The 21,457-nt window shown below is 46.9% G+C and overlaps 1 protein-coding gene across 3 annotated transcripts in view; it reads left to right on the top strand.

Moving 5' to 3' along the window:
• The first annotated feature begins 9,369 nt into the window (after window positions 1-9,369).
• Window positions 9,370-21,457, top strand: part of LOC146079549 (pyrimidine-specific ribonucleoside hydrolase RihA-like) — an 83,867-nt gene continuing 71,779 nt past the window's right edge. For 2 of the 3 annotated variants that reach the window (XM_083186284.1, XM_083186282.1), the window contains exon 1: window positions 10,744-11,007. In XM_083186284.1, coding sequence (XP_083042410.1) covers window positions 10,992-11,007 — 16 coding nt within the window. In that variant the 5' untranslated portion in view covers window positions 10,744-10,991. Of the gene's footprint in view, window positions 9,487-10,743; window positions 11,008-21,457 lie in introns of those variants that run through there. The other variant, XM_083186283.1, reaches the window with a different exon arrangement.

Here is a 21,457-nt window from a genome sequence, read left to right as displayed (position 1 = left end):
ACCTATACGCGAGTGTACGGGCATTGGGGGCGGCATAGGGGCGTGATGAGGGGAGCGGCCTAAATAATGAGGGAAAATGGGCGTAAATATGGGCGTACACGGGGGTGTGCACCAAAAATGAGCGGTGCTACTACCGCACGATCGCCTACAGCACCGTTCATTTCGGACACAAAACAGGCGGCCGCCAACCGCCGTCTCAAACCACCCCTACAGATACCGCATGCCAGCGTGGGCCTGGGTTTGCTAATTTACGCTGCTTACTACCAAACACATACACCTGAATGTAATAACCAATGCTGCAGTCTATTAAGTCCAAACCATGATTTCACTACCTGCAAGCCACACACAGCACTCAAACACATTGGAAGCTTATCTTTCCATACTTCTCTACATTTAAAGGTTTGTTTAATTTAAGGTAAGAATCTTTTTAAGACCTGCTTATATATGCTAAGGTAGGTATTTGTTAAACAGTTAGACACATTCACTACGTGCTTTCATAGACTTTACACAGTAGCACACTCAATCTACACAAGTCGACATGTGTCAACGTGTTCACTCTAATACAAACATAGGTTTTGTATTTATGATACAATAACATAAACCACATCTAACACCTACAAAGGATGTTTCAGCAATGTTTTAAGCCCATGCCCACTATTTTGCACATTAATTAATTCAATCAATTAATTAATTTTCATAATTATAGTTGAAAGGCAAGATTTGCAGGTCCATATATGTAAAGGGTATGTCAGCGTACACGGACGTACGCTCACTCTCACGAGCGGTGACATAAGCTGACTTTTCTATTGAAAACTATAGGGACCCGTCCGTGCAAGCTGGCGTACGCTCAGATAGCCGCAAGAAGTCGGTGGGAAGACGGACGAGAGACGTCCGTAAACGGTGGTGTACGCTCAATTGTACGCCAGTTGTCGGAGTGTAAGGGCTGGCCCGTCCGTGTACGTTGGCGTACGCACATTTGTACGCCACTCCCCTTCGACGTTGTTTCTGGCCGTACGTATGCGGCTGAGTTGTGGGTGGACTTAACCCCAACGGCCGCGTGCGGATAGCGTACGTTATTAGCGAACGTACGCACGTTTGGCCGCTCCGATCAGAATAAGGCCCCATATGTACAGTATGTTACTTAGGAAGGCACCAGTAGCCATTGTTCAGCAAAACAGAGCCGGACCACATGATATATATATATATATATATATATATATACACACAATAAAAAAAGTAATTTTTAATTGAAGCAACTTCCCTTGTTCTCCCAGGTTGTTGTATGGCCGCTAGAGGCACATTTTTATGACATATATCTGGGCACAATTGACTCCAAAAATTGTCTACTATTTGGTAAGAGGGAAGTGTCATCCAACTTCCCCTATTTGCAGGAATAAGCATGCATCGGCCCCCACAGACCTTAATCCATCCCTGGGCGTAATGTGGTTGCAGAGCTCAAAGCCCAAGGGAGAGGAGAAGAGGGGGATTGGACCGCGGCACTGGGCACTTTGCATGATCAACCTTTCCCTGGCTGCCCACTGCGGTTGCAGAGCTAACAGCCCAGGGAACCAGAGAGGAATGGGGATTGGATTGCGGTGCAGGACTTCAATAATTTGCAGCTGTACTGCGTCCTGCACTCTACCACAGCTCCACACGCAAATACACATGCTACCTCACGGCTCTCTTGTTCTTTGCCTCTGTCCAATTGATGTGGCACATTCTGCAATGAATAGGCACAAGCGGGTTTCTGGGTACTCAGACCCCTCCCCCACCCACCCCTGCATATGCCACTTGGGATTTACATGCTCATTGTGAGGGAGGATTACATGCTTATTGCCACAGAGCTACTGGCTTGTTGCCACAGGGGCTACAGGCATGTTGGCAGCAGGAATTGCATGCTTCTTGACAACAGAGATTACATGCTTGTTGCTTTAGGACGGTTTCCTGCTCCTTGCCCAGTCGGAATAACATGCTTATTGCCCAGTGGGATTAAATGCTATTTGTCCAGGGCTAGATTAACAACGCTCCGAGAATTCACATTTAAGGGTACCACAGGGCGCACTGCACTCCCCTGACAGATGCTAGAGGTGCAGGATAACCTCTAGTGTCTATCTCTCCTCTAAGGTGGCGGCCATAATTGGAGGGGCGCAGGGACACTGCGTCCCTCTGGCATGGCTTCCAGTTACAATGTGTCCAAGGCAGCAAACCTTCTCTCCTTGGCTCCTGGAGCTTGTGCTCCACTTGAGCAAACCTCCCTACACCCATGTGTCAGTGAGGCAGGGATGTGCTGCTGACCATGTTACTGGGTTTTCTGTAATAATAACACACCATTATTAATATTTAAGGAACAATATACAAGTAGGGATAATACTTGTATTCCATTTATTACTGGTTATAATGTTAAAAACAGAGAGATTAAAGCCTTTCAAAAAAATCACTGGGAAGCTTTAACCCTAGATCCACTATTGAAGATTTTACTTGAAGCACAACATGTAGTGTTTAGAAGAGCGAGTACTAAGCACTAAGTCATTTTCCTATAATAATGAAAAAGAATAGTTAGGTTCAAGTTTTTTTTTACATGTAATAAATGAAAAATGTGTAGGGGCGGGGTGAACTAAGTGAAAATGGTAAAAACCATATCTGGGTTTTTACTGCATTTTGATATGCAGGAAAACCCACTCGCTGTGGGTGGGTATTGCCAGCAAAAGCTGGCGATACCCCATATAAGCCTATGTGCTTCTTTACATGACCCAGCACCTCCCTGCACGGACCACCAAGGACCCCCGCTGACCCCCTCACCTGTGTCTGGGCAGAACAGTGCTGTTCTGCCTGGACCAGGGACCACCTCCTCCCTGCACTGTACATCATCTTACGGGTACAGGCAGGCATGGTAATGGGGGGGGGGGTCAAACGGGACAGCTGTCCCGGGACCCAACTACCTGAGGGGCCCCAATGCCAGCCACCCAATGCTCGTTCCTGCACAGTGCACTCAGCTACCCTCTTCCTTTCTCCTCGCTACCTCGGATACGATGCCCAGCCCTGCCGACCAGCCACTCCTCTCCACTTGAGAATAAAAAGGGGGGCGGAGCTACAATGGTCTGGGGTTGGGGCTACATGGGACTCCAGGCATACGGGACTCCAGGCAAGCCCGGCGCTATCCGCTCGGCGAGGTATGCAAAGCAGGGAGACGCCGGTCTGGAGAGGCACTCTCCTTGCTCTGCTATCTTGCTGAGGTGCACTGTAGTTGACGACTGCTTCAGCCTGTCAAACTATGACAGGCAGCAGCGGAGCCAGCAGCAAGAAGGCCATAGCTCTCCTCCCCCTTGCTGGCTGCATGCCTCCTTTTCTAGTGACAAACTGACAACTCAGGAGACTACAACAGCAGCAGCTCCCGAGCTACGCCCCCCTCCTATAAATTAAAGGGATAGCACGCAATCACCAGGGCATACATATGTGACCGCTGCCTCGCCCTGAAGAAGACAGGAGGCACAGCTTAAGCAGATCAGGCAAGTGACAGTCAGGGGGGCAATTTTTATAGCATAGTCTGCACATAAAGTGTATTTGTTTTTATGTCACACAAACATACTGTATATTTATCTACCTTCGTCACTCTCCCTCTAACTCCCCCTTTACCATCACTGCACTCACCCTCCTCCTCAGGGCCGGACTGGGACCAAAAATCGGCCCTGGCATTTTGAGCACACAGGCCCACCATTAGCAGGCGGAACCCTTGCGCGGCGAAGCCGCGCAGTGAAAAGGGGGTGTGGCCTCATGGAAAGGAGGCGTGGCATCACAAAAAGGAGGCATTACACATTATGGAACAAACCGTTATGCCCATTACACATTATGGAACACACTATTATGCCATTACACATTGCTGCACACTATATTGCCCATTACATATTATGACACACACCTTAATGCCCATTACACATTATGCCACAGCTTGACAAATTTTTGTAAAATAGGGACAATGACAGTACGCGCCAAAACTTTACACCGCAATGCCTTTTACATGTCACACAGCCATAGTATACCACATGCCCTAATGCCCATTACACATTATACCACACACTGTAATGCCTCAAATCCTAATAAAAGGACCCCATATAAAGTATACTTAAACTAGGACCTGAAACTTTAAATGGAGAAATAGAATGCTTACTCTGAGAGCACAGCATCAGGCACTCTTGTCCTTGTCACCTTCCTCTGTTTCCAGGGCAGCGGGAGCAGTACTGAGGGTGTACTGTGCAAAGGCTGCTGTCTCTGCACCAACAGGCCAGCCAGACACAGACAGTGATCACAACAAACTGACAGCTCTTCCTCCCTCCATGGTCTGTTATGGTCTGCTCCCTCACAGAGCAGTCCACTGTGTCCAGCAGCAGCCCTACTGCGGTAGAGTGACTGACATTGGCAGCCGGGAAGCAGGCAGAGGATCCTTCCCACAGTACAGCTGCGGCCCCGGTGCTGCAGAACAGCAATGACCTGCGGGCACTTGGCACTCTGCCCAGCCTGCCACTGTATGGAGGTGATGGACGGCGGGGGGAAGGAGCTCCTCGTGCGGCTGGGCAGAGGAGGAACAATGTATTAGCTGCCGCGCAGAGGGGCGGAAGGAGGCGCCGGGCAGCATCCGGCCAGCGTAGGGCAGGGGGCGGCGGCGCATCATCAGTAGGTGCCTGTGCACCCCCGTGCGCACGCCTATTATGCCGTCAATATGCTAATGATGCGCGCGGGGGGGACGCCATGCAGCGCAGCGCACAGTGAAGCCCAGGAGGCTTCAGCAGCGCTATGGCTACTGCAGTGCAGCTAAAATCGGCCCACAAGGCCATCGGCCCTTCTGGCATTTGCCAGAAGTGCCAGATGGCCAGTCCGGCCCTGCTCCTCCTAACTCCCCCACAGTTTTACCCGACCTCTAACTCAGTCCTCATCATCTATGCTCTTTTCCTTCCCTCTAACTCTGCGGGTGTTTCAAGGTAAGAGTAAGTGGTGAGTGTGTACCTATGCGGAGTGAGTTAGGCTGCAGGTTATGAGGGTCAGGATAAGGCTGCAGGGGTAGGGACGGTTATATCCTTTTTACACCAAAAATCCCGGAACCGACCCGGCATTTGGATAAAGGATCCAAGTGGGGTCGGATCCGGGAAATACAACATTTACACTGCGGTGCCCACCTGCAGTGTAGACGGAGGCGGCACTTGGAGATGACATCATCTCCAAGTGCCAGGACCCCGGTCATCCCTGCACCAAGTAGCACCAAGGTAAGCTACTGGGCTGCCCCCAGCCCCTCTGCACCCCTCCAGCCATCGTCCGGGAGGTGAATGGATGCCGCACACAGGCATCCATCACCTCCTACGCTGCCGCCGCTGCTGTCTGCACAGTATAGCAGATAGCAGCGCAGTCTGTGTGTGCCCCCCGCAGCGTCCGCAGGTTGCACATCCCCCATTGATGTAAATGGGAGCCGGGTCGGATGACCTGGCGTACCCATTTACACCGCCCTCTGCCCAGGTCCTAGCCGGGCACCTTAAGTGTTAAGTGTATGGGCACCTTAAGTGTTAAGAAGCCAGAGCTATGTACAAAAGGAATGAAATATGGTAAAGTGGTGTTCTTGGTAATGTGGATTTTTAATATCGATTTTGTAGTAAAGTTTTTATATTATATGTATATTTTCATTAGTGTTAATCAGTAAATGACCCTAATAGGTGAATGTGTAAATCATATAGTGTTGTATTGTTATAAACAGAGAGTTTAAAGACAGTTAAAATAAAACACTGGGAAGTTTTAGCCCTAGATCCACTTTTGGAACAGATTTTATCTCAAGCGTAAATAAGTGTAATATCAGGTTGAACTTAGGTTTATGTAATGTTTTTTTTTTGCTGGTAGATATTTAAAGTAAGGAGAATGTGGAGCTCCAATAAAATTAAATCTTGTGATATAAAGGGTATAATTAATTGGCAATTATCATGTGTAATTTATATGCTGGAATGTGGTTGTGGAGCCAAATATTATTGGAAAGACAAAATGACAGGTAAAAGTTAGAATACTTTAACAAACAGGAAATACAGTATAGTGAATAAAGTAACAAACCACAGTGTAGCAGGGTTTTTCTTTAAATGTTGCAGGGCAAAATTAAATAATTTAACATTTAAATCTATTGAACAATTAAAATTAAATAAAAGAAAAGGTGATACAGGTTGAGTCTCCCGTATCTGGAGATCTCTTATCCAAAATACTCCAAAAACCGTGGGGGTTTTCTTTAGAATATTTCAGCCCCCCCCCCGCCCCTTTTTTCATACTTTCCAAGTCCCCCGATGTCCACGGCGGCCTTCAGGATCTTCTTCGGCATCTTCATCGGTCCCAGGAGTGCATTGCGTGTGTGCGAGACCCACTTTGGGGTTATGACCCACAGTTTGAGAACCGCTGATAGACTCATTACATGTAAAGTAAGATATTTCAAGCCTTTATTTGTTATAATTTTAAATATTTTGGCTTACAGTTTCTGAAAAGCTCAAATACAAAATCTTGGAAAATTAGAATATTACATGAAATCGATACAAAAAATAATTTAAATACAGAAAAGTATAATAATGCATATTTACTTATTACTTGGTTTAGGCCACTTTTGCATGAATTACTGCCTTAATGTGGTGTGGCATGGTTGCTATCAGCCTGTCACTGTGGCACTGCTGAAGTGTTAAGGATGCTTCAAACGTGGCCTTCAGCTCTTCTGCACTGTTCAGTCTGATGTCTCTCATCTTTCTCTTGGCAATGCCCCATAGATTCTCTATGTTCAGGTCAAGCGAGTTTGCTGGCCAATCCAGTCTAGTAATCCCACGGTCATTGAACCAGATTTTGGTACTTTTGGCAGTGAGGGCAGGTGCCAAGTCCTGCTGGAAAATCCTGACAATCCTCTCCAGGCTGTGGTGATCCCTGCTGCTTGTGCACCTGTTGAGAACATCCAACTTTTGCAATTTCCTTTTGAGGCTTAACCTCCTTGTGGAGGTCAATGTCAATGATGGTTTTCTGCCAGGTCAGCAGTCTTCCTCATGATTGTGAATTCTAATGAACCAGACTGAGAGACCATTCAAAGGCTCAGAAACCCTTGTTTTGGATTAATTAGTTGAGTAGAGAGTGACACTTTGAGGTTGCAATATTGATCCTTTTCACAATGTTCTAATTTTCTGAGATTTGGGATTTGGAGTTTTCATAAACTGTAATCCATAATCATCAAAATTGTAACAAATAAATGCTCAAAATATCTCACTTTGCATTTAATGAGTCTATATAATACATTAGTTTCAGCTAATTAATTGAATTACTGAAATAAATGAACTTTTGCATGATATTCAAATCAAGTTATGTAATTATAATTTATAGTGTATTAGCTGGAGTATAACGCTTCAGTATAATGTGTGAGTGTATACAAGGCCGGCGCCACCACTAGGCAGTGCTAGTCACTAACCCCCCCCCCCCTCCGGATCAGCGCGCTGGCTGGGATTTCGGGTTTGGGAGGCACATGTAGGGATGTAGCTGGACAGCGCTGAGCACTTGGCTCACCCTCAGACACTTGGCTCACCATCAGACGGCTGAGCGTCTGTACACGGCGCGGGTGGAGGAAGATGTCAGTCAGTCGCACTGCGCAGGGACTGAACTGCACACAGCGCAGCAAGCCCTCCCTCCTGCCCGGTAAGCCAGAACTCCAGCTCTCACTCCCGCCCGCTGAGCCAGCTCGCCCATCCGCTGAGCTAGACCCGAGCTCCACCCCCCCCCGGAAGCAGCAAGTCGGCCATATTCCTCACCCCCCCACCCATGCAGCGGGTGAGCGCCGGGGAGCCCCCCCCCCCCCCGGGGCACTCCGGTGCCTAACACCGGCACCGTGTGTATAATGTGGCATACTGGAAAGGCAGGGGTTAACAGATTCTGAAAATTTATAAAACCATTCTGGAATTATCACTGAGAGGGGGAGTTTATGGTCTTCACAGGAAGTGAGGGGGTCAAAGTTCAAAGGACAGGAGCAGAGATGGAACACAGAGTCTAGTGTCTAGGGTAGAGCGTCTGTGCTGAGGCCGTAGAATTGGTTAAATTGAGTTCCATGGTCCCTGGCATTATGGAGTGTGTAGGCGTTGCTATGAAGAGCGAGAGGTTCCACATTATTTGCAGTGTCAAATGGGAGCTAGCAACTTCAGTGGAAGAGCGTGTGACAGCAGCAGTTTGTAGAGTCCAGGGGAAGGATCCTCACCTTTAGGGGTACACTAGAAGAATAAAGCCAAGAGTGAGTCTCAGGAGAGGATGGATCTGGGTGAGTGGTTGTAAACCACATGGCATGTCAAATGCCCCCCAAATGAGTAGAGTCCATGAGAAATCCCATCTAGACTAAGAGAATCCCTAGTGAGTAGGGGGTGAACACACTGAAGAGTGTCCCAGTGAAATGCTGGACTGATGTAGTCTGATGTAATTGATACAAATGTTGTGCTGGAGGAGAAGAGCAAGTAATGTTTCCTTAATAACCCTGTTTGAACTTTAAATAAACTGTGTTTGCTGCTTGTGATGAGATGGCCTGGTGCCCAATTCTTACTGCACTTCACTGCACTGCACTGACACTTGCACCACCACCATGCTTCTGTATTTTAAACTCTTGAGTATTTAGGGTGCCCACTGGTACTTATGTCTACCCCATGACCAGTCAGTGTAAGTGTAAAATATATCACTTGTGACAATGCAGGGCTATTCTGCCATACCCAGTGCCAGGCGGGTATTATATTTACAGGTGAAAACAGAATTATCTAGCTGGTATAGTAAAATTGTTAATATAGAGACTGGGCTGTGTTTGTTAATGATTTTAAACTGAGATTGCCAGGTTTTGAATATGTGCGAAGCATTAGAATTTATAATGTTAAAATCATAGGGATGTAGCTAGACTTGTGCACATGTGTGTAAAGGCCCCCATACACTGGTGCAATTTGGGCCATTTTCACACCATTTTGATGCATCGGGTTGATATATCATGTGAAAAGTGTCAAATCCTATGTGTTTTACATCCATACAATGCATGTCCCTGTGTGGATCTGGACTGCTGAAAAAAGGATACATAGTCAGGAGTGGATTGCGATAGAAAACTAGCTCTGGAAGCAGCCCATATGGAGGCGGGGTCTGTTGAGGGGGTGGGGTCTGTTGAAGTGGCTGGATCCCCTCATAGGGGCTGCAACTGTGTCAGAAACTTTAGGCCAATTCTACTTCAATGCCCTTCCCTGGTGTCATGGATGGATCAATGATATCCTCTACCTCCTAAACTATTATCACAACCATTTTGTCGCCTTCTACCTTTTCTCAGCCACAGGAAGAACCTCAGACACTTTGGCTCACCTGGAACCTTCCCTGTGACTTCTCTTTCCAATCCGCCCCTGTGCATCATATTCTACAGCAGTGGATGGTATTCTATGCGATACATCATATGCATGCGGATCTAGTCACGGGTAATCCAAAGGCTTTAAGGTAAAGCAGTTGCTGAAGTATCACATGCAAGGCCAGTGGTTTAAATTGTGGGTGATGGGCCCAGGTGCGAAAATATAATTTGGGTCCACCTCCTCCACCCCAACCCAGGTTCACACTGTACAACACAGCAGGGGGTGACAGGAAGTGGCAGAGGGTGACAGGGAGAGGCAGTGTGACAGGGAAAAACAGTGGGTGAAAGGAAGAGGGTGATGGGAGCAGCAGGGTGCACTGCACCTGCTGCACCAATGGTAGTTCCACCTCTGCTGCATGCGATACCACAGCTATGTGTCTGGGGGCCTTTTACTTTAGACCTTAGGATAAATGTGAAGATAGTAAGGTTTGAGACATACCCCCTGATGAATTCCTAGAGTGAGAAAACCTGTTGTGCGTGGTTTGAAGGACACGACTCCAACATACAGTTTCTACACTTTCTGCAGTTATAAGAAAAACGTAATGACAGCAATAGGCATAGAGAGAGTTAAACATCCAAAGCTGTGTGTGTACCTTGGAGAGCATGTGACTCGGTTAACCAATAAGGATACAAGGAATGGTAGAGTTGGCTGGGATATAGGGACAGGAAAGGGAGGAGTTTTCCTTTCTATCCTGAAAGTTTTCCCGCCCTCCCTCCCCTTGTTGGATTGTTGATTATGTATGCTAGTTGTGGGTTGGAGCTTAGTTAATTAGCCATTCTTTCTGTGTAACCATCAATTAATTAATTATTAATAAATTAATTTAGCTTAAAAGTGCTTTAAATAAATTCAGCTAACAATTTCTGCCAAACCTGTCTCTGAGTCTTTATTTCAAGTTTAGTTATTGTAAGATTATTAAATGTGTTATGTTATACATGTTAGAGGTCACACATTGCTAGGATGTTTAATGCACTACTCTCTTTGAATAGTACCAGGAGCGTAACTAGATATTAGTAGGCCCCCTAGCAAAAGTTTGTAAGGGCCCCCCATTTAGCAATGGGCCCCATAGCAGCTGCACTTGCACCTATGGTAATTACGCCCTTGAATAGTACATACCACTGCCCCATCAAAATGGTGCCGTGTTTATCGAAGATGTGTAGAGTGGGACGAATCTGTCTCTGTACTTTTAGTGGGTGATTACAGTTTCCAGCTACTTACTGTAAGTAATACATTGCTACACAACAAACAATAAAGTAGGAGGTCTTAGAAAGTGTCCTGCTCAGGTCATTGAGAAAACTTGAGGGAGTGGTATAGACTTAGATCTCTTATTCTTGCACAGCCTCTTTTTTTCTCACTGAACTATTTAAACCAACTCTTTCAATATATTCACACAGAGAAAACTAGAGAGGAACTGGGAAGGATACCAGAGAGTACAGCATAAACCTGATACAAATCACGAGAGAGAGAGACTGAGAGAAAGATCACCAAAAAGCCTGCAGGAACAAAACAATCAGTAAAAGATCCCTTCTTTAAAGGAGAACATTCTATTTTCTGTAGAGACACAGCAGGAAAGCAGTGTTTTTGTATTAGGCTCTCATGGCGTGCAAAGAAGGTAAGACTTAAAAATTTTCTTTATATACGTTAGATCACTGGAAATATATAAAATAAATTTACATGTATGTGTACATGACAATGACATTGTAACAAACTAGTTCCTTTTATCCTTGTACCCTTGTAAACATTCAGCTAACTCCGCAAACTATTAACCAGCATCCACAGTCCTAATGTGCTACTAATACTTGTTTGGCAGTAAATAATCAGTTAGCACTATTTGCTTCTATTAAATTAACCCTGTGCAGGCACATTGTCAGATCTCCTGCATGTACAATAAATATACTAATCACAAGTTTTATACAATTTCTTTTTTTAATAGAACATATAATGGATCAGGGATATTTTCATGAACTTATATGATATACTGGAACAAATTTGTCTTGGTACTAAACTTTATGCAACATTACTGTATCTTTTTACTTGTATTGTTGGACTTAAATAATTTTAGATTTTAGTAGTTATCCTATAGAATAGATTATCTTATTTGATTATAAAGAGCAACAGTCATTGAAAATGTATCTATCTATCTACTGTATCTATCTTTATTTTAAAATATTAAGTTATTAATACAGCGCACATATATTCTGCAGCGCTTTAGAGATCCAAGTATATTCTTGGATTGTGGGAGGAAACATGAGTTAATCCACACATGCATGGAGAGAATATACAAATTCTACACAGTTAGGGCCATGGTGGGAATCGAACCCATGACCTCAGCGCTGTGAGGCAGTGATGCTACCCATTACAGTTTGTCTGAGATTGCTGCATCAGTTGAGGCATAGTGACTGACCTGTGTGCTCTCTACCATAGAACTGTAAGTCCTTAGATTTACCTTTTCCACTTGTCCACATGTCCTTCATTATATAAGTCCAGTGGTGCTGCTGTGTATATAAGTCCATTGGTGGTGCTGCTGTACTGTATATGTGTGTGTGTGTATGTGTGTGTGTGTGTATATATAGATATACTAGGTGATTCATCACACCAGGGTAAGGGGCTGCGCCCCCTTAACTTGTGAATGTTTGTATTGTGAGAAATATGGTTAGAATTGTATGTAAGATGACTGTATTGCAACTTGACTTACAGCTGAAATGTGTTAAATAGAGAGCATATGATTTAATAGGGGGTGTATTGTTTTGTTTAATTAAAAAGCGGTTACAGAGTAAGATGTACATTAATAGTGTGGATGGTACAGTGACATGTGTGGGTGTGTTTGTGCGTGCATGTTGTTTATGTGTGTGTCTGTGCAATAGTATAGTAGGGTGTTTTTGAGTCAGCGGCTCCCCACTGGTGGAGGTCACGACACAGGAAAACAGGAGGCTGGGTAGTGATAGGGGTGTTTGGGCATAAGGGGGACTAAAGAGTGGGTGGGGGACACTGTGCAGCTTCTGCCAGTGGGTGAGGGTCCAGCGTGGCAGCACAGGAGTACAGGATGGTGGCCCTGAGTCAGTGTCTCCTCCTACTGGGTAGGAGTTAGGGTGCATGAGAGCAGGAGGCTGGGTGGTAAAGCATGATTGGGGAATGTGGGCAACACAGGGTGAGCGGGTCCCTACTGGCGGAAGTTACGGAGCAGGAGAACAGGAGGCAGGGCAGGTATAGGGGTGTGTGGGCATGAGGGGTTGTAAAGGTTTTTGGCTGTTGCAGAGTAGGGATGGCCATTGGTGCAGATGCCATCGGTGGTTGGCATTGATGGCGATTTTGCACCTTGCCATCGATAATAGTAAAATATTACTACTTGGATAACCATCGATTGTTGTAGCTATCGATGGTTATACATTATATCTGACTGAATAGGCCGTGGGTCAATCAGATCTCGGTGGCGGGACTTCCGGGTGTGGGGGGGCAGAGCTATGCTCCGTGTCCCGGCACCTTAAAAAAATTGAAACTTGATCGGTTCTCCTTTGCCATTGATGTAGGGAAACCATCTGGTCCTCCCACATCGATGGCAAAAGTATTCAACATTGTCGATGGACATCCCTAGAAGTGGAGGAGGGTGGGGGACAGTATGCAGCTCCCGGCAGTGGGTGAGCGTCTCCTCCCACTAGGAGGGAGTGAGGGTGCATGAGAGCAGGAGGCTGTATAATAGTGGTATGTGGGCAAGACATTGATAAAAGTTGTGGCGCTGGTGCAGAGGACCGTGGGGACACTTATGGCTTCTGGCAGTGGGGGAACCTGCAGTGCGGCAGCCAGGGCTGGATTTCCCACCTAGGGGCGGCACCTGCTTGTGGTGGTACAGGATCCCCTCGGGGGTCCATGAAATGCGGGAGCGGGGTCGAGGGGGTACGCTGGGAGGGGATTGCTGAAAGGGGGTCAGGGAGGTCCGCAAATTGCAGGAGGGGGGGCGCGGGGGTCCATAAATCGCGGGAGGGGGCGCGGGGGTGCCGTGAATCGCGGGAGGGGGGGGGGGGGCGCGGGGGTGCCATGAATCAAGGGAGGGGGGCACAGGGGGGTGTGTGAATTGTGGGAAGGGGGGGTCGCAGGGGTCCGTGAATCGCTGGAGGGGGGCCACGAGTCTCTGGGGGGGAGTCGCGGGGGTCCGCAAATCACGCTGGGGGGGGGGCCCGCGGGGTGTGCCGTGAATCGTGGTAGGGAACGCGGGGGTGCCATGAATCACGGGAGGGGGGGCGCGGGGGTGCCGTGAATCAAGGGAGGGGGGGCGTGAGGGGGTGAATTGTGGGAAGGGGGGGTCGCGGGGGTCCGCGAATTGCGGGAGGGGGGGTTGTGGGGGTCCGTGAATCGCGGGAGGGGGTGTCGCAGGGGCTGCGAATCTCGGGAGGGGTGAATCACGCTGGGATTTTTTGTGTCGCGGCGGTCCACCAATCACGGGAGGGGGGGTGCCTTCACTCACGGGGGCCCCCGCTCACCTACACCACAGTGGATGGTGGGCATGTACTGTAGCCCTGGCTGGGTGGGGGGAGGTGATGTCAAGGGGGTGGCGGTGTGTATAACACTGGTCTTTTCCCTAGGGGGGGCGGGTTTGTGTATAATGCTGGGTGGGAACTTTGTGTGTATGGCACTGGTCTTTTCCCTAGGGGGGCGGGTTTGTGTATAACGCCGGGCGGGAATGTCATACACACAGGGGTTGAGTGACAGATCTGGCTAAATATACTGTATAAGAGATATATATATATATATATATCCAGAAAAAGAGAGGTGCCACTTGGAGACTTGTGCAAACAATAATCAAGTGTATTGAACAAACATGTGCATCTACGTTTCGGGGAATGCAATCTCCTTCATCAGGATTGCATTCCCCGAAACGTAGATGCACATGTTTGTTTAATACACTTGATTATTGTTTGCACAAGTCTCCAAGTGCCGCCTCTCTTTTTCTGGATATACGTTTGGACATTGGTCCCTTAGAAAGGCATGGGAGCACTATACCCAGAGAACCACTGGAGTGCCGGAGCCCACAAGACTATATATATATATATATATATATATATATATATATATATATGTGTGTGTGTGTGTGTGTGTTCAGTGGGGCTGCCATACTGTGTATCAGTATTGGTATGTGTTGATACAGAAATAGGTCTGCCATACTGTATATCAGTATTGGTATGTGTTGATACAGACACACAATTTAGAGATCAGGAACCACTTCCCAGTATTTGTGCTGAAGCTGCTGCCACTAGAAATTACATTGACGATGCAAGTCCATCAGCATTGTCTACCAAGTATGATGCCCAATGTCATAGAGGGCATGAAAAAAAAAATGTAACGTTAATAAAAAATAAAAAGCAAAGTTAGCTTATGAGAAACTTAAAATTGATAATATGCTATTCACGACACAAAGTGGCAAAGAAAGGCTAAAGTCTTGGCCTGTTTTCATGACTGGTAGTTCAGCTTCTCATGAAGATGGAAACCCTCATTCTCCTGGAAGAATTAAAAACATAAAGCTTGTTAAAGCACAGTAAACAACTGTGCATTCAGAGTAGAGATTTGCGGCGGCCACTTTTCGTGTTTGGATCTGGATTGGTTTTGGCAAAACCACCCTTGCGGGTTTTGGATCTGGATTTTTATGAAAAAATGCTAAAAATGGCTAAAATAACAGAATTTGGGCCTGTTTTTGCCCCTCAAGTATTATTAACCTCAATAACATTAGTTTCAACTCGTTTCTATTTAAGTTTGATCACTTCACAGCTCACAAAATTGTTTTAATTTACTGTAGTTGGGACAAAAGGTTATACCGAGGTAGCTGGGTGACTAACTAAGCTAAGTGGGCATCACATACATGTGGACCTTACACTTCCAACCTGAAAGCAGAGCGGCACTGCAGGGGCAGACAGGGTGGCAGTTTAATAAACTACCCCCAAAAAAGAGAAATGCTCCAAAGAGCAAAAAATGTGGGGGTTATTCTGATCGGTGCGGCCAAACGTGCGTACGTTCCATATTAACGTACGCTCTCCGTACGCGGCCGTTGAGGTTAAGTCCACCCACAAATCAGCCGCATACGTACGGCCAGAAACAACGTCGAAGGGGAGTGGCGTACAATTGAGCGTACGCCAACGTACACGGACAGATCAGCCCTTAGACTCCGTCAACTGGCGTACAACAGAGCGTACGCCACCGTTTACGGACGTCTCTCGTCCGTCTTCCCACCGACTTCTTGCGGCTATCTGAGCGTACGCCACCGTGCACGGATGGGTCTCTATTGTTTTCAATGGAAAACTCAGCGTATGTCACCGCTCATGAGAGTGAGCGTACGTCCGTGCACGCTGGCATACCCTTCACATATATGGACCTGCAAATCTTGCCTTTCAATTATAATGAAGACAATTAATTAATTATTCTAATTGTGTACAAAATAGTGGGCATGGGCTTAAAACATTGCTGAAACATCCTTTGTAGGTGTTAGATGTGGTTTATGTTATTGTATCATAAATACGAATACGTATAATAATACGTAAAAATACGAAACCTATGTTTGTATTAGAGTGAACACGTTGACACATGTCGACTTGTGTAGATTGAGTGTGCTACTGTGTAAAGTCTATGAAAGCACGTAGTGAATGTGTATAAATGTTTTACAAATTCCTACCTTAGCATATATAAGCAGGTCTTACAAAGATTCTTACTGTACCTTAAATTAAACAAACCTTTAAATGTCGAGAAGTATAGAAAGATAAGCTTCCAAGGTGTTTGAGTGCTGTGTGTGGCTTGCAGGTAGTGAAATAATGGTTTGGACTTAATAGACTGCAGCATTGCTTATTACATTCAGGTGTATGTGTTTGAGTAGTAATCAGCGTAAATTAGCAAACCCAGGCGCACGCTGTCATGCGGTATCTGTAGGGGTGGTCTGAGGTGGCGGTTGGCGGCCGCCTGTTTTGTGTCCGAAATAATAGGTGCTTTCGCCGATCGAGCGGTAGTAGCACCGTTCATTTTTGGTGCACACCCCCGTGTACGCCCATGTTTACGCCCATTTTCCCTGATTATTTCGGCCGCTCCCCTCAACACGCCCCTATGCCGCCCCCAATGACCGTACTCTCGCGTACAGGTTTTTTCGCACGGAGAGACCCGTCCGTAAGCGTTGTGGAGTGTTCGCGCCTGCGCATTGGAGATGGTACGCATGCGCAGATTGTTAAAAACCCCGGAACGTACGTGTACGGCCCGCCCGCACCAACCAGAATAAGGCCCACAAAGAGGTGCAAGATGAAATTGTGCTTGGGCCCTACCACCCACCCTTATGTTGTATACAGGACATGCACATTTTAACAAATCAATCATTGTCATGACTGGTGGTAGCAGCTTCAGCACTTCTATCAGGTTGCTGATCTCTCACTATTTCCTCCTCCATCATCCTCCAAAAATGTGTTTTTATTTTATTTATTGCTTTTATTTATTTCTCTTACTTTACACTGGACACAGCCTGTCACACTGGACACTGCCCCTGGACACTGCCCCTGGACACAGCCCGTCACCCTGGACACAGCCCCTGGACAATGGACACAGCCTCTGGACACAGCTCCTGTACACTGGACACAGCTGTCACACTGGACACTGCCCCTGGACACAGGCCATCACACTGGACACTGGATACAGCCCGTTACCCTGGACACAGCCCCTGGACAATGGACACAGCCCCTGTACACAGCCCCTGTAGACTGGACACAACCCCTGTACTGGACACAGCGCCTGTCACACTGCACACAGCCCCTGCATCCCCTGTACACTGGATTTGTGTACAGTCAGCAGCCCCTGCGTGCAGACCCTAATCGAGTGAGCACTGCAGCACCAAACAAAAGCGCACAGCACAGAGCACAGATCCCAACCACCCTCTTCCCTCTCCTATAATGGAGTGACGCCGGTGGGGCGCGCGTGCATCTTATATAGAATCCAGATCCCGCGAGAATCTGACAGTGCGATGGTGACGTTTTGCCTCGTTTTCGGTCCGGAATTCAGACGGGAACTCCTGAGTCGGCTCGGATCCCGCCTCGGATCGCGATGTTCGGGTGGGTTCGGATCTCAAAGATCCGGACCCACTCATCTCTAATTCAGAGATATCGCAAATCCCCAAGAAAGTCCAAGTGTGTCCATGGTTGCGATGTCTAGGCCTCACCTTCCCCACATTGTACAAGAAGAGGAGGCTCCTTCCACCATTTGCAGGTCCTTTGCAAGTGTTGGGAGGAACGCCACCAGTCCATTTGTTGAGATTGAGGATGTCACTGTAGAAGTACACCAGGATGAGAAGGATATTGCAGTAGTTGGTGCTGAGGAGGAAGTTGACAATGAGGATTCTGACGGTGATATGTTTTTTTAAATAAAGAACCGGTGGAGACATTTGATGGATCATTGCCACCTAAATGAAGCACCAGGACTTCGGGCAACCCATATCTGCGGACGCTCACCATAAGGAACCCTCGCAGCGCACTGCATGACATCCCCCGGACACCTAACCACCTAAACAACCAGGAGCAATTGAAGGAAGGGCCCTTGCCAGCAGTGACTAACCTAGTTGCCCAATAAACGAAGGAGTGCCCGACTAACCACACCTTGAGCCTATCGGTTCCCACACCTACAAGCAGGGCAGGACTGGCCATCTGGCACTTCTTGCAAATGCCAGAAGGGCCGATGGCCAAGTGGGCCGAATTTGAGTCCCGCTTGCCGCTGCAGGAGTATTAAACATCTCCTCCCTTGATCGGCGCTGGCCGCGGCTTTAAGAATATGGCCGCCTGCCTCCTGCACTGAGGACCTGTCTAAACAGTGCAGGAGGCCGCTACAGATAGTACAGAGGGTGGCGCTGTGGGCGGGACGAGGGTTCAGAGGAGAAGGAGAAGGCAGGAAGCAGCGTAGCCTGCCTGTGCCGATCACACGGCACCCTGTTTCCTGCTTCCAGCTTGTGTGTGTCTATCCAGCAGCGGCAGCAGCGAAATCAGCTTCACACAGCCTCATGTAGCATATGTACAGGGAAGAACAGGAGTAGTCAGGACACCACAGGCTTCTCCCAGAGAACTTATCTGAGAGAAGTCTGTGGTGTCCTGACTCCTCAGTCCTGTTATTAAGCAGGGGGAGCAGCCTATGGTGTCCAGTTTTTGTGCAGGGAGAGCAGCCTGTGGTGTTCGGTTATTGAGCAAGGGGAACAGCCTGTGGTGTCCAGTTATTGTGCAGGGGTGGCAGCCTGTGCTTTTCTGTTAGTGTGCAGGGGTGCAGCCTGTGGTTTCCTGTTACTATACAGGTGGAGTAGCCTGTGGTGTTCTGTCATTATACAGGGGGAACAGCCTGTTGTGTCCTGTTATTATACAAGGGGAGCAGCCTGCGGGGTCCAGATTGTGTAATATTCTGTAATGGGCATTACGGCGTGTTCCATAATGTGTAATGCCTCCTTTTTCTGATGCCTCCGCCCTCTTGTTGCTGCGCGGCTTTGCCACGCAAGGGTCCCCTCTGCTTCGGGTGGGCCTGCGTGCTCAAAAACCCAGGGCCGATTTCTGGTCCCTGTCCGGCCCTGCATACAAGGAAAGAGATGTAAAAAGGGGATTAGAATGGAGTTGGTAAATGAAGGTACATATTACATATAAGGAGGATCTGCCAAAAAGAATAAGAAAAATTTGAACTGACTAAGGTGACTCGGAATTGCGGGGACTGTTTGCAGGGCAGGCTTCCACAGCTGTGTGACATCACACGGAGCCGCTGCGGCCCAAAATATTGATGCCCGACAACTGAGTCTGCAGTTAGGCTGTGCAGCCAGGGGGCTACTCTTGGCAAGTGTGCACTTTGCTATAGTGCAAAAATTTGCAGTCACCTCCCTGTGAGGGACCCATGATGCAGGACAGTCTTGCATTAACATGTTAACTTGCATTAACTAACATGTTACTAACATGCTACAGTACGCTTAAATTACATATCAAAGTCTAAATTATAACAATGGTGTATAAGTAACCTCAGTAAGGGTTTTGTCCCTCAGCTTGAAGGATGTGTAATGTGTCTCAAAATATACTGCTTTGTAGGAGTGGTGTCCACTGATCCAAAGTTTGCAATGAACAACTACTGTAATTAAGAGTTTTAGATGCTTATGAGTAAGTCATTAAATACTATTTAATAACACAGTGTAGGTATTTTTTTGTATCAAGATAATTGGTAAATAAGATATTTTCATTTTAAATATATCAGTGGACCTAGGCTAGGGGTTGATTCATGTTTGATCAGACGGCGCCAAATTCTTCCCCAATCCAATGGTGCCCCCCACCAGAATTTGGCTCCGTCTGACCGCGGATTTGCACATGTGCAGACCCCTTGTGTGAACAGGTATGGATAATTTGATAGACACCAACTAGGTTTACAAGCATTAGGTCAACATGATTGAATGTTGACATGGGTTAAGCTTCTGACTGCCATGGTGTATGCATTGTTTGAAAGATGGCAGTTAGGCTGGGCATTTATCACTCTGTATCACCCTCATGTATCTCTTGTTACGGCTTAATATAACTGGCTGTCTGTATTTGGTAATCGGGTGCTATGTTAGGCTAGAGCTAGACAAGCAGGAGCATACCTGCCTACTTTTCAAAACTCCTCTCCGGAAGAAGCCAGAGGAGGAGTGAAAGGGGGGTTGGATGAGGCTCCGTTTTGGGGATGGGGCAAGGCTGCTGTCACTAAGCCCCACCCCCATGACAGGCAGCCACATTAGTTTGCGGGTCCATGGATGGGGAGAGGGGCCAAATGACGCGAAATGATGCTATTCATGTCATTTAGCCCCGCCCCTCCCAGCGGACCTGCGAAAATCGGTAATTTATACCGCAGGGAAGGGGGGAGCAGGGGCTGTGGCTACAATGTGGGAGACTTGCCCACCTTCCCAGGGGGCCAGGAGGGGGACCCAATTTGCGGGACCCTCCCGGCCATTCCAGGAGGGTAGGCAAGTATGAGCAGTAGTGCCAGCAATTGTGTGTTCAGCATTTGATTAACAACTTCACTCCATTTGTACAACTGCTGATGCTTATGGGACTGCTTATGCTAACTGCACTAACTGTCCAACTGTAATAGATAGGACTCTTGTCATTTGGAAATGGAAAAACCAGTACACCTGTACCTATTGTAGTTTTGTCTATGCTAAAGATCAGTAATGTCAAACTCATGGCCCTCCAGCTGTTGTGGAACTACACATCCCAGCATGCCCTGCCACAGATTTTATATAATGGATTGTTAAAACTGTGGCAGGGCATGCTGGGATGTATAGTTCCACAACAGCTGGAGGGCCACGAGTCTGACACCACTGCTTAAGATCATAAATAAAGTAAAAAAATCAAATAAACTTAAATCCATTTAAACTTTTAAGTGTGGTGCATCTACAGTTTGAATCCTAGGAAAATAAGTTTACAGTATTGAGTTGAAGATCTCTGGGCCAAAGCAGAGGTAAACGCAAGTTGACCATAAGGACTCCAGCAGTGTATGCACAGATCTAAAAGCTTACATATGCCCATATGCAGAGTCTCCGTCATCTCTGAGGCTGCACTTTCACTCTGTAAGCTTGTTTTGAAACCAGTTTTTGTCATTGATGTCATGATGATGATTGATGATGATCATCATCAACAGTACACAATTGCCCTAGTTCTGCGCTTCTTTTCGGTGTTTACGCAGTGTGAAAATATACAAGGCATGCTCTGCAAGTGTACTTGCGTTCAACTCTACTTTAACCCCGTCAAGTGTAAAAAGCCACTTATAGGGGGAAATGGGACTCATACGCCATAACACAGGAGCTTCTAACACTTACAGTATGTAGATATACAGACTTCTCATATGTTTAAAAGCGCAAACCACATCAGTTATCCTAAATATCTCAATGCTCCTATCTGTAACAGGTACAACTGTCATCATTGAAGTGATAACAGAAAATGGGATAAGTGAATAAATAACGATTAACAATTAATTCAGAAAGTGAAACTCACATTGACTAATCCCCTTTCAACAAAAAGCATATTTACAAAATGCATGGAAGGACAACTACAGTAATAATAATA

The sequence above is a fragment of the Crinia signifera genome, chromosome 5 (assembly GCF_055691185.1).
Source record: "Crinia signifera chromosome 5, ASM5569118v1, whole genome shotgun sequence".
NCBI classification, from domain to species: Eukaryota; Metazoa; Chordata; class Amphibia; order Anura; family Myobatrachidae; genus Crinia; species Crinia signifera.
Note: the sequence above shows the minus strand (reverse complement) of the source record. Positions and strands in the feature narration are given on the sequence as shown.